This window comes from Mesoplodon bidens, assembly GCF_964165515.1.
Source record: "Mesoplodon bidens genome assembly, chromosome: 7".
Taxonomy (NCBI): domain Eukaryota; kingdom Metazoa; phylum Chordata; class Mammalia; order Artiodactyla; family Ziphiidae; genus Mesoplodon; species Mesoplodon bidens.
The window spans coordinates 72860082-72874214 of NC_138164.1; the positions used below are offsets into that span (position 1 = coordinate 72860082).

At 37.7% G+C, this 14133-nt stretch overlaps 1 protein-coding gene across 2 annotated transcripts in view; it reads left to right on the forward strand.

Annotated features, from left to right (window-relative positions):
- TMEM135 (transmembrane protein 135) overlaps nucleotides 1-14133 on the forward strand; it is a 240567-nt gene that overhangs the window by 22931 nt on the left and 203503 nt on the right. For both annotated transcript variants that reach the window (XM_081241468.1, XM_081241469.1), the window contains exon 2: nucleotides 12118-12245. In XM_081241468.1, coding sequence (XP_081097594.1) covers nucleotides 12118-12245 — 128 coding nt within the window. The remainder of the gene's footprint in view (nucleotides 1-12117; nucleotides 12246-14133) is intronic.

Below are 14133 nucleotides of genomic sequence, written 5' to 3' on the forward strand. Positions count from 1 at the left end.
TTAATGATCAAGCTCTGGGGCTAGCAAAGACTGCTAAATTAAAGTTTGGTACTAAGGCTAAGATCATGGGGTCAGCCCCTTTGAGGGCCAATTAGCTGTGTTCTGTTCCATAGCCATGCAATCCCCATACCAGTCAACCATTTGTGTGGCAAATGTGCAGCATTAATCACATGGGGAAAGACATAAGGGAGAATAAAGGAATTAGATGAAATGTACATAGGCCTGATAGATGTTTAATAGTGATATTTTTGTAAAGGGAAACTCCTAAATTGGGGGCCTGTCATTATAATTTTGCATCAATCTTCAGTCTGTAGCCTTTGTGTTAGTCAGGTCAGTCTCCATACTTGCCCTCATGAGCCATGCTTAATGCCGTCTCTGACTTTTGACTTATGCCTGGAATGTTCATAAAGATATTTGTCTATGTTTTCTTCTAGATACTTTATTGTTCATATTTTGAAAATTTAAGTCTATGATCCATCTCAAATTAACTTCTGTCTATAGTGTGAGGAAGGGGTCAAAGTTAAATTTTTTGTTCTACACAGGTATCCAGTTCATTTAGTACCATTTATTAAAAAAAAAAAAGATACAATTTTAGAAGTAGGGAAAAAAGAACTCTATGTCATATTTTTAGTGTTGACCTTTTATTTTTATATTTCAACATGATGATTTGATATACATGCATACCTCAGAGATACTGCAGGTTCAGTTTCACAATAAAACAGCCACACAATAAAACTGCCACAATAAAATGAATGTGGCAACAAAGTGAATGTTTCAGTTGCTCCTGAAATATACCTTCTTAGCATATTTTCAGTATTCAGTACAGTGCTACTAACTATAGTCATTGTGCTGTATATTAAATCTGTTAGATTTATTCATCCTATATAACTACATAACTACACCTTTGTATCCTTTGTATCCTTCGACCAACATTTCTTTATTTTCCCCCACCCCCTCAGCCACTGGCAACCATCATTCTGCTCTGCTTCTGTGGGTTTTTAGATTCCACATATAAGTGAGTTCATGAAGTATTTGTCTTTCTGTGCCTGGTTTATTTTACTTAGCATTATTTCCTCCAGTTTTATCCAAGTTGTCCCAAATGACAGTATTTCCTTCTTTTTTAAGGCTGAGTAATCCATTGTGTGTGTGTGTGTGTGTGTGTATCACAAGGATTTCCTTTTCTCCATACCCTCACCAACACTGACCATCTTTTGTATTTTGATCATAGCCATTATAACAGGTGTGTGGTGATAGTTCGTTGTTTTGATTTGCATTTCTCTGATGATTAGTGACGTTGAACATCTTTTTGTGTACCTGTTGGCCATTTGTATGTCTTCTTTTGAGAAATGTGTGTTCAGGTCCTTTACTCATTTTTTTTAAATGGTTATTCTTTTTTGTTATTGAGTTGTTTGAGTTTCTTCTGTATTTTGGATATTAATCTCATCAAATTTTGCAAATGGTTTGCAAATATTTTCTTCCATTTTGTAGGTTGTTTCTTCACTCTGTTGATAGCTTTTTTTTTTTTTTTTTTGCTGTGCAGGAGCTTTTTAGTTTGATGTAATCTCATCTGTCCGTTTTTGCATTTGTTGCTGTGCTTGTGGAATTATATCCAAAAAAGTATTGTTCAAACCAATGTCAAGAAGCCTTTTCTCTATGTTTTCTTCTAGTAGTTTTATAGTTTCAGGTCTTAAATTGAAGTCTTTAATGATTCTGAATTGTTCTGTGTATATGGAGTAAGATAAGGGTCCAGTTTCATTCTTCAGCATGTGGATAACCAATTTTCCCAGCACCATTTATCGAAGAGACCGTCCTTTCCCTGTTGTGTGTTCTTGGCACCTTTGTTGAAGATCCTTTGACCATAAAATGCATGAATTTATTTCTAGGCTGTCTATTCTGTTCCTTTGGTCTACATGTCTGTTTTTATGCCGGTACTCTGCTGTTTTTATTACAATAGCTTTGTTGTATATTTTGAAGTTAGGTTTAGTGTGTTGCCTCCAGCATTGTTCTTCTTTCTCAAGATTGCTTTGGCTAGTTACCTTTTTTTGTGATTCCATATGAGTTTTAGGATTGTTTTTTTCCATTTCTGTGAAAAATGCGTTTGGAATTTTGATAAGGATTGCATTAATCTATAGATGGCATTGAGTAGTACGGACATTTTAACAATATTAATTCTTCCAATCCATGAACATGGACTGTCTTTCCACTTATTTACATCTTATTCAGTTTCTTTCATTAATGTTTTAAAGTTTTCAGTGTACAGATCTTTCACCTCCTTGGTTTAATTTATTCCTAAGTATTTTATTGATAATATAATTGTAAATAGGACTGTTTTCTTAGTATCTTTTTTAGATTGTTTGGTGTGACTGTGTAGAAATGCAGCTGATTTTTGTATATTGATTTTGTATCCCACAACTTTACTGAATTCATTTATTAGTTTTAATTTTTTTTGGTAGGGGTTTCAGAATTTTCTGCAAACAGAGACAATTGTACTTCTGCCTTTCTGATATTGATACCTTTTATTTCTTTTTCTTGACTAGTTACTCTGGTTAAGGCTTCCTGTACTAAGTTGAGTAAAAGTGGTGAGAGTGGGCACCTTCGTCTTGTTTCTGGTCTTAAAGGAAAAGCTTTCATTTTTTTACTGTTGAGTTTGATGTTAGCTATGGGCTTATCATATATGACCTTTTATTATGATGAGGTTTATTGATGTTTTTATTTTGAAAGGGTATTGAATTTTGTCAAATGCTTTATCTATCTGCTTAGATGATCATGATTTTTATCCTTCATTTGGTAATGTATTGTATCACCTTTGTTTTTTAAAAAATAAATTTGTTTATTTATTTATATTTATTTTTGGCTGCGTTGGGTCTTTGTTGCTGCTCACAGGCTATCTCTAGTTGCAGTGAGCGGGGGCTACTCTTCGTTGCAGTGTGCGGGCTTCTCATTGCGGTGGCTTCTCTTGTTGTGGACCATGGGCTCTAGCCACGCGGGCTTCAGTAGTTGTGGCATGCGGGCTCAGTAGTTGTGGCTCCAGGATCTAGAGTGCAGGCTCAGTACTTGTGGTGCACGGGCTTAGTTGCTCCGTGGCATGTGGGATCCTCCCCTACCAGGGCTCGAACCTGTGTCTCCTGCATTGGCAGGTGGATTCTTAACCACTGCACCACCTGGGAAGCCCCGATTATTTTTTTTTTACTGTTGAATTTTGAGAGTTCTTTATAGATTCTAGTTCCTAGTCCTTTTTTTTTTTTTTTTTTTTTCCGGTACACGGGCCTCTCACTGTTGTGGCCTCTCCCGTTGCAGAGCACAGGCTCTGGACGCACAGGGTCAGCGGCCATGGCTCACAGGCCCAGCCGCTCCACGGCATGTGGGATCTTCCCGGACCGGGGCACGAACCCGTGTCCCCTACATCGGCAGGCAGACTTTCAACCACTGCGCCACCAGGGGAGCCCCTTCCTAGTCCTTTTGTGCATATGTGGTTTGAAAATATTTTCTCCAGTCTGTAGCTTGTCTTTTCATCCTCTTTATATGGATACTGCTTCTTTTCTTCCTTTTTAAAGGAAGTTTTAAATTTTGATAAGGTCTGATTTTTCAGTTTTTCCTATTATGAGTCTTGATTACTGTAGCTATATAATAAATCTTGAAATTGGGCAGACTGATTCTGCCTACATTATTCTTCCTATTGTAAATTGTTGTAGAGCTTCTAGTTCCTCTGTCTTTTCATTTAAACTTTAGAATAATCTTCTCTATATCTACAAAGAACCTTGCTGATATTTTGATAAGAGTTAGGAAGAGAGCATTCAGTGTTTTCATCGTTAAGTAGAAATTAGCTGTAGTTATCAACTTGACGAATTTGCCTTCTGTTCCTATTTTTGTGAAAGTTTTTGTCATAAATGGGTGTTGAATTTGGTCAGATGCTTTTATATTGATTTATATAACCATGTGATTTTTCTTTTTAGCCTGTTAATATAGTGAATTACATTGATTGATTTTATAAATTGAACCAGCCTTGCATCCCTGGAATAAAGCCCACTTGGCCATGGTATATAATTCTCCTTATGTGTTGTTGCTAAGTTCTATTTTTTTTTTTTTGCGGTACGCAGGCCTCTCACTGTTGTGGCCTCTCCCATTGTGGAGCACAGGCTCCAGACGTGCAGGCTTAGCAGCCATGGCTCATGTGCCTAGCTGCTCTGCGGCATGTGGGATCTTCCCAGACTGGGGCATGAACCCGTGTCCCCTGCATCGGCAGGCGAACTCTCAACCACTGCGCCACCAGGGAAGCCCTAAATTCTATTTACTAATATTTTCTTTAAAAAAATTTTTTTTTTATTGGAGTATAGGTGCCTTACAATGTTGTGTTCATTTCTACTGTACAGCAAAGTGGATCAGCTATATGTATACATATATCCCCTCCTTTTTGGATTTCATTCCCATTTAGGTCACTACAGAGCGCTGAGTAGAGTTCCCTGTGCTATAAAGTAGGTTCTCATTAGTTATCTATTTTATATATAGTATCAATAGTGTATATATGTCAATCCCAATCTCCCAATTTATCGCCCCCACCACGAGGGTTCTTTTGCATGTGACAAGTTTTCTTCCCTCTTACTGCTTTCAAAATTCTCTTTTTGTCTTTGATTTTTGAGAATTTGATTATCATGTGTCTAGGTGAAGATCTCTCTTTCTTCTTTTTGTTTTATTGAGATAGTAATTGACATCCAGCACTGTGTAAATTTAATATGTATAGCATAATGGATTGACTTACATACATCATGAAATGATTATCACAATGGAATTAGTGAACATTCATCCTCTCAAAATTAATGAAATAGAAAAAGAAGAAATAGATCTCTTTATAATTAATTTGTTTGGGATTCTTTGGGCTTCATGGATCTGGATGTCCATTTTCCTCTCCAGATTCAGGAAGTTTTCAGTCACTGTTTCTTTAAATAAGCTTTCTGCTCCTTTTTCTTTACTTGTTCTGGGACTCCCTCAATGCATATGTTATTTCTTTTGATGGTATCCCATAATTTCCATAGGCTTTCTTCATTTTCTTTCAATATTTTTTCTTTTTGTTCTTTTGCCTGGGTAATTTCAAATGACCTGTCTTGAGCTCACTGATTTTTTCTCTTTGGCTTGATCAAGGCTAGTCATTGTGCTCTTTAGCTCCAGAATTCATGCATCCCTCCCTCCCTTCCTTCCTTCCTCCCTTCCTCCCTTCCTTTCTTCCTTCCATCTCTTTGTTTAACTTCTCATTTTGGTCATGTATTGTTTTCCTGATTTTGTTTTAGTTGTCTATCTGTGTTCTCTTACAGCTCACTGCAGTTCTTTAAGACAACCATTTTGAATTCTTTGTCTGGCAGTTCATTGATCTCCATTTCTTTAGGGTTGGTTACTCGTGCTTTATTTTCTTCCTTTGTTGGTGTCATGTTTTCCTGAACATTCGTATTTATGTGGCCTTGTTTTGGTGCTTGTTCATTTGAAGAAGTAGGCACCTTTTCCAGTCTTTACACTTGGGCTTCTGCAGTGAAAGCCAGTGAAAGCCATTTGGTGGAGTCTGTGGATAGGTTTGCTGCTGGAGTTTTCAGGTAGGCTACTCTGGTGCCTGGGGGTGGACTTGAAGCCTGAGTTTGCTGGTGTGCACCTTATACTTGGGTCTACCTGGGCAGGCCTGGTGTTTGGGGCTTCAGTTTGGGGCTTGAAATGGATCCATGGGGTAAGCCTGGAGCCTGGTTTCTTGGGGTTTGGCATGGCACTGGGATGGGCCTGGAGTCTGAGTCCATGGGGGCACTTCTGAATCCTGGATCTGTGTGGCCTGGCCTGATGCCTGATTTTACTTGGCAGGCCTGGAGCTGGGGTTTGTGGTGAAGTTGGGAGCTCACTTCACTCTTCTTCCTCCTTTGGGTGGGTGTCTCTCTGCATGCTGAGTTGCCTGGGGTTGGAGGTTGGGTGATGTGGGTAATATGAGATTATTTTTCATACCCTCTTCAATGCATCTTTTCTTATTCCTCCACTCCACCTGGGTGCTTTAATCTCTCACCTGGAATCCTTAGCTCTTGTGAAAGTATTTTTGCACATGAGTATTTGTTCAAATTGATATTTCTGCAAGGGGATGAGTGCTGGAAACTGCTATTCTGCCATCTTACTGATGTCACCTGTGTCATTTAAGTCAGCCTCTTTATTTAATAAATGAGGAAGATGAAATCTAAACAGCATTGAAATAAGTAGTATTCATATAAATTGTTGTAGAACTAAGAGTAAAAATCGTATCTCCTGATTATTTTATACTTTATCATGCTGATTATTTCTATTCTCTATTCAGATCTTTTTCTATAATAATTAATCCACACTTTCTCATACTTATTCCCCTTCTACCAGTTTTATAAATGTAACATGTTTGTTGCAGAATGTCTAGAAAATACCCAAAAGCAAAAAGAAGATTAAAATAATCTATTACCAAGATAAACCAGTTCATAATGTTCTAGTGTTTGTTCCATATGTCCATTAGAAAATATTGTTTTGTAGTCTGTCTTATCAGACTTTAAGTATTTTCATTCATTTTTTTCCTGGTCATTATATTGTATTCAAAAGCTATATGAATGTAAATAAATAAATACAAATATATATTTTAATAATCATAGTATTATTATATACTTTGATGTTGAGCTAAATGTTGGTATGCATATTTGGAAAATTCATAAGGAATTTATTGACATGGAATTACTTGGTAAAAAGCATATGAACACTGCAACATTTTTTGCTATACAATATGATGTTTGTGAAGTTGTTGGATGATGTTTGATAATGATTTTATACATGTGTGCCTGTGCCCTTACAATTCCTACATGGCTAGTACAGTTACTTTTATGTTATTTGGTTAGATGAGTGCTTCTAATCTTTTTTCACACTATAGCATGCTGTGATGTACATAGACAATGATAATAATTGTGTGGCACACTAGGGAAAACAGAGATGATTATCACCTGGCTCTGTTACCCTAGTCCTGGTCTGGCTACCCAGACTGTTGAGAGGATCAGTCTTTTGGCCACTTGTAAACCCTGGTTGGAAGCTCTGGGTTACAGCACAGTGTTGATAAGGTCTTAGGTTACTTCCCATGTGTTGTGTCAGATTTTCCCTGTTTCTTACAGTAGACTGTACAGCATGATTTACCAACATTGCAAATATGTAGAATTTATCTACCTTACTGTTAGTGGACATTTAGGTGTTTCGCAGTATTTGTAATTACAGATAGTGTTATGAATATGACTTTTGATGGAGATAAGCAGTTATTTCTCTTGGATATATACCTAGGAGTGAAACTGCTGGATCATAGGATAAGTGTACATTTAGTTTCATTAGATAGTAACAGTTTTCTGAAGTAAGTATGCAGTTTTACATTCCCACCAGCAATGTGTGAAGTTCTAGTTACTTCATTCCTGACAGTGCTTTGCATTGTCATTTATCCTTGTTTTAGACATTCTGGTGTGTGTGTGTAGTGATATTTTATTGTGCAGTTTTCTGAATACTAGTGATGCTAAGCATATTTCATATGCCCATTGGCTATGTTGATGACTGCTTTTTTTTAAATTGAACTTTTAATTTTGAGATAATTGTAGATTCTTATGCAGTTGTAAGAAATAATAGATTCCCTGTGCTCCTTATCTGGTTTCTCCCAGTGGTATCATCCTGCTAAATGATAGTAAAATATCACAACCAAAATAATTGCCGTTGATATAGTCAATATACAGGACATTTCCATCAACACAAGGATCCCTTGTGCCCTTTTATAGCAATACCCACCCCTTCCACCTACCCACCTCCTCTTAACCCCTAGTCACCATTAATTTATTCTTTATTTCTATAAATTTGTCATTTTATGTGTTACGTAAATGGAATAGTATAGTATGTAGTCTTTTGGGATTAGCTTTTTTCATACAGCATAATTCTCTGGAAATTCATCATTATTGTATCGTGTATCACTAGCTTGTTCCTGTTTATTGCTAAATGGTACTCCATGGTATGGATACACCTCAGTTTTTAATTTTTTTAATTTTTTAATTATTTTTTTTGCGATACGCGGGCCTCTCACTGCTGTGGCCTCTCCCGTTATGGAGCACAGGCTCCGGACATGCCATGGCTCACGGGCCCAGCCACTCCGCGTCATGTGGGATCTTCCCAGACCGAGGCACAAACCCGTGTCCCCTGCATCGGCAGGTGGACTCTCAACCACTGCGCCACCAGGGAAGCCCACACCTCAGTTTTTTAAACCATTCATCTCTTAAAGGACATAGGAGTTGTTTCCATTTATTGACTATTACAAACAAAGCTGCTATAAATATTTGTGCACAAATTTTGGGTGAACATACGTTTTCATTTTTCTAGGATAAACATTCAGGACTGCAATTGCTGGGTCATATGATAGTTGCTTGTTTAGTTTTTATAGAAACTGTCAGACTTTTTCAGAATGCTTTTGCCATTTCACATTTCCCCCAACAAATGCATGAGAGATCCAGTTTCTCCATATCCTTGTCAGCATTTGGTGTTTCCAGTATTTTTAAATTTAATCATTCTGACAGTTCTATGGTGATAGCTCATTGTGGTTTTAATTTGCTTTTCCTTAATGGCTAATACGCTTATCTTCCATTTGCATATTCTCTTCAGTGAAATATCTGTTCATATCATTTGTATTTTCTAATTGGATTGTTCATTTGTTTACTGTTGAGTGTTGAGATTTCCTTCTATATTCTAGATACTAGTCGTTTGCTGGCTGTGTAGTTTACAAGTATTTTCTCCCATTCTGTAGCTAGGGTTTTTATTCTTAACAGGTCTTTCACAGAGAAAAAGTTTTAATTCTGAAGTGTAATTTATAATTTTTCCTTTTATGAATTGAGCTTTTGCCTAGCCTTAGATCCCTAAGATTTTCCCTGATTTTTATATTCCCCTAAACGTTTTGTAGTTTTATGTTTTAGATTTATGTCTCTGATACATTTTGAATTAATTTTTGTATAAAGTGTGTATAAACTGTGAGACTTTGGCTGTGATTAATTTTTTTTTTTTTTTTTGCCTGTGGATATCTATTTGCTCCAGCACCATTTGTTGAAATAGCTATTTTTCCTCTATGAAATTGCCATTGTACCTTGTCAAAAATCAGTTGGATATATTTGTGTGGGTCTATATCTAGGTTCTCTATTCTATTTCATTAATCTATTTGTCTATCCTTTTGCCAATATCACAAAACCTGATTGCTGTAGCTATATAATAAGTCTTGTAATTGGGTAGACTCACTCCTCCCATTTTATTCACTTTTTCAAAGTTGTTTTAGCTCTTATAGTTCCTTTGCTTTTCTATATAAATTTCAGTATAGTCTTGTCCACATCTACAAAACCTTTTCTGGAATCATAATAGAAATTGTGTTAAACCTGTATATTGCTTTGGGGGAAAATTGACATTTTTACCATGTTGAGTCTTCCTATCTATGAACATTTATTAATCTGTTCTTTGATTTCTTCCATCAGCATTGTGCGTCTTTCAGTATACATGTCATATTCAAGTGTTGTAGATTTTTCCCTAAGTATTTCATTTTTTGAGGAGTTATAAATGCTATTGTATTTTAAATTTTGTTGTCCATGTATTCATTTTTTTTATATAGAAATACAAATAACTTTTGTATGTTTATCTTTGCCTTTGCTAAACTGCATTATGAGTTCTAGGAGGTGTGTGTGTGTCTGTATGTAACTTGCTTGGGAATTTCTGTGTAGACAATCAGGTTATCTGCAAATAGGGACAGTTTTGTTTTTTGCCTTCCAGGAACAAAGGGGATTTTTTTCTATAACTACTTGAATATATAACAGAGTACCATATTCTGCCCATTGTTGAGTCTAAAATGAAAGAGACATTACATTCTAAATCCTGAAGATACTAGGAGACTATTAGAACTGAGGAGATGGTTGAGGATCCAGGGAGTAATTGAAAATGACACCAACATTTTGTTTCTAAGTAATTGGGTGGATGTGGTACTATTACCTGAGGTTAGAAACTCAGAAATAAAAGCATTTTTGGGAAGTATAATAAGTTCTACTTTGGACATTCTTTTTTTTTGATGTCTGTGGTATGTTTTTATTGACATGTCCAATAGACATTTGAAGTATGCATTAAGAATTTAGGGGAGGGATTTCCCTGGTGGTGCAGTGGTTAAGAATCTGCCTGCCAATCCAGGGGACATGGGTTTGATCCCTGGCCTGGGAAGATGCCACATACCCAGAGTAGCTAAGCCTGTGTGCCACAGCTACTGAACCTGTGCTCTAGAGCCCGTTAGCAACAACTACTGAAGCCTGTGTACTCTAGGGCCCACGTGCTGCAACTGCTGAGCCCACTGCAACTACTGAAGCCTGTGCACGTAGAGCCTGTGCTCCGCAACAAGAAGTCACCTCAATGAGAAGCCTGTGCACCACAATGAAGAGTAGGCCCCGCTCGCTGCAACTAGAGAAAGCCTGTGTGCAATAACGAAGACCCAATGCAGCCAAATATGAAAAAAAAAAATTAGAAGGGGTTATATTGGAATTCCTACTTTGACATGATAGATGATGCTGTGGGAGAGATTGTATATAGAATGAGTAGAGATTCGAGGAAGAAATGCTAACAAAGGAATAGCACTTAGAGATATCGTGGGAGAATGAAAACAGTGAAGTCACAGAAACCATAGAAACTTCTCTTTTGTCAAAGTTTTACCTATTTGTCAAGATCATCTTCTAGGCATTATTACCTGTCCAGTCCCATCTCCTTTTTGGTTATTCCCTAATATGTATTTCTATAGCAGTTTCTCCTTCTTCTAGTATAGCATTTAGCACACTGCCTTATTGTAGTTTATTGTTTATATATCTATTTCCCTATCAAGTTTTTATGTTCCTTGAAGGCAAGGATTAGATCTTCTTCATTGTTGTTTTTCCTGTGTATGGCATAATTCTTAATAACAGTTTGTTTAATTGAATGAAGTAGGAAATTATCAGAAGCTTCTAAGGGGTAGAGTAAGAAAAGAACTGAGAAGAGGCCATTAGATTTGTTGATCCCTGACCATAGGGAAGCTGTTAGGTCTAGAATGGTGAAAAGTGAATGCAGAGTTCTCTGGTCTTCCTTTTCTCAAGTCAGTCTTTCCCTTTCTTACATTCCCTCCCTCATTCCCTAATTCTGTCCCCTTAACTTTTGTTCCTTTGATATATTGTTTCATCATGATAGAAAAGCATTTCTTCCTGGTGACCTGTGAGAATTATACTGTTCTTCCTAATCTAGCTCATGTCCCCTTCTCAGTGAAACTGAATGAATGAATTTCTCTGGTTTTTATCACTGAAGTTTTCTAACATCCAGGCTGATAGTATCTGTAATTAGTTTTGTTTTAACATTCAATTTCTATTTGATTGGACTTAATTTTTTCCATTTAAACATATATTTTATTTTTCAGTATAAAACTTTTTTTAAAAATTTATTTATTTTTGGCTGCGTTGTGTCTTTGTTGCTGCACGTGGGCTTTCTCTAGTTGCTGCGAGCGGGGGCTACTCTTCCTTGCCGTGTGTGGGCTTCTCACTGTGGTGGCTTCTCTTGTTGTGGAGCATGGGCTCCAGGCACGTGGGCCTCAGTAGTTGTGGCATGTGGGCTTCAGTAGTTGTGGCACATGGGCTCAGTAGTTGTGGCTCATGGGCTCTAGAGTGCAGGCTCAGTAGTTGTGGTGCATGGGCTTAGTTGCTCTGCGGCATGTGGGATCTTCCCGGACCAGGGCTCGAACCCTTGTACCCTGCATTGGCAGGCAGATTCTTAACCACTGTGCCACCAGGGAAGCCCCAGTTTAAAACTTTTTAAGGCATTATAAATATTTATCTCAATGTTTGGAGGTTATTTATCATATGATCCATGTTGTAATCTCTAGGTGTTTATTTACCCATTACACTTTAAATAAATTAAAGTGTCTTCTGTCCCAGAAGTTGAATTTTCATGGAGAGCCAGTAAAATACCAGAGTTTTTACTTTAATTTTTAAATACATGCTATTATTTCAATATCTTCCACATAAGAACTAACTTAAGTGGGAAAAGTTGGTTATATTAAACAAAAGAGCCGTTTTTTATTTTTTTTTCCAGATTGCAGCAATTCTCCGGAAACGAAAATTAGATTATTATTTACACAAACTGCTCCCTGAGATCCTACAATCTGCTTCATTTCTGACTGCTAATGGGGCCTTGTTTATGGCTTTCTTTTGCATTTTAAGGTTGGTACACATAATCACAACTGGTGGTTAATACAAATTCCTTTGTTGAAACTGAAACAAACAGATGTTTATATAAATGTTGTGCAGGTCACTGCTTGTGTATTTTTTTTCTCTCTGTGAAATGACATTTATTTATCTCAAAGAACGCTTGTAAAACCAGGAGTTGTGGGCCTCTTGGCCTAAAAATGTAATATATACTTCAAATTATTGCTGTGATCATATAGCAAAAGTGCTTTAATGTATCATACATTTTCTGAGGCCCACTACATTTACTGACTTGTTAATGAGAATTTCTTAACTTTTCAGTTTCATAGATTAGGAATTCAAAGCAACTGTCCATGATATTGCTTAGGTCCGTATGCAGTGAATGGATTTCAAAAGGACTATGAAATGCTCGTGTTTATCTGTAAAATTTCTGGTATATCCTACTGATGAAACTTTTGGTCCTGATGCAGTGCATTATCTGTGTCACATGCTTCATACAATATACATGCAGTTAGAATTCAGTTTTTAGTGCTATGATATACTTAGCCTGTTTATTATATGTTTACTTTTTATCTTTTCCCCCAACACATTGTTGAAACCCAAACTAGTTTATTTAATTTGTCAAGTTTAAATACTAACTTCACATTATATTACTATTAATGTTCCCCAGTTAGTATTACCCAAAATAATTCTGCAGGTAAATTTTAACTGCAATTAGAAATATAATTTCCGCTTGCGAGAACACCAGAATCACAACTAGCTGCTGGACAATCATTGACAGAAAGACACTGGAACTCACCAAAAAAGATACCCCCCATCCAAAGACAAAGGAGAAGCCACAATGAGACGGTAGGAGGGGCGCAGTCACAGTAAAATCAAATCCCATAACTGCCGGGTGGGTGACTCACAGACTGGAGAACCCTTATACCACAGAAGTCCACCCACTGGCGTGAAGGTACTGAGCCCCACGTCAGGCTTCCCAACCTGGGAGTCTGGCAACGGGAGGAGGAATTCCTAGAGAATCAGACTTTGAAGGCTAGTGGGATTTGATTGCAGGACTTCGACAGGACTGGGGGAAACAGACTCCACTCTTGGAGGGCACACACAAAGTAGTGTGTGCATGGGGACCCAGGGGAAGGAGCAGTGAACCCATAGGAGACTGAATCAGACCTACCTGCTAGTGTTGGAGGGTCTCCAGCAGAGGCAGGCAGTGGCTGTGTCTCACTGTGGGGACAAGGACACTGGCAGCGGAAGTTCTGGGAAGTACTCCTTGGTGCGAGCCCTCCCAGAGTCTGCCACTAGCCCCACCAAAGAGCCCGGGTAGGCTCCAGTGTTGGGTTACCTCAGGCCAAACAACCAACATGGAGGGTACCCAGCCCCACCCATCAGCAGTCAAACGGATTAAAGTTTTACTGAGCTCTGCCCACCAGAGCAAAGGGCAGCTCTACCCACCACCAGTCCCTTCCATCAGGAAACTTGCACAAGCCTCTTAAATAGCCTCATCCACCAGAGGGCAGACAGCAGAAGCTAAAAGAACTACAATCCTGCAGCCTGTGGAACAAAAACCACATTCACAGGAAGATAGACAAGATGAAAAGGCAGAGGGCTATGTACCAGATGAAGGAACAAGATAAAACCCCAGAAAAACAACTAAATGAAGTGAAGATAGGCAACCTTCCAGAAAAAGAATTCAGAATAATGATAGCGAAGATAATCCAGGACCTTGGAAAAAGAATGGAGGCAAAGATCGAGAAGATGCAAGAAATGTTTAACAAAGACTTAGAAGAATTAAAGAACAAACAAACAGAGATGAACAATACAATAACTGAAATGAAAACTACACTAGAAGGAATCAATAGCAGAATAACTGAGGCAGAAGAACGGATAAGTGACTTGGAAGACA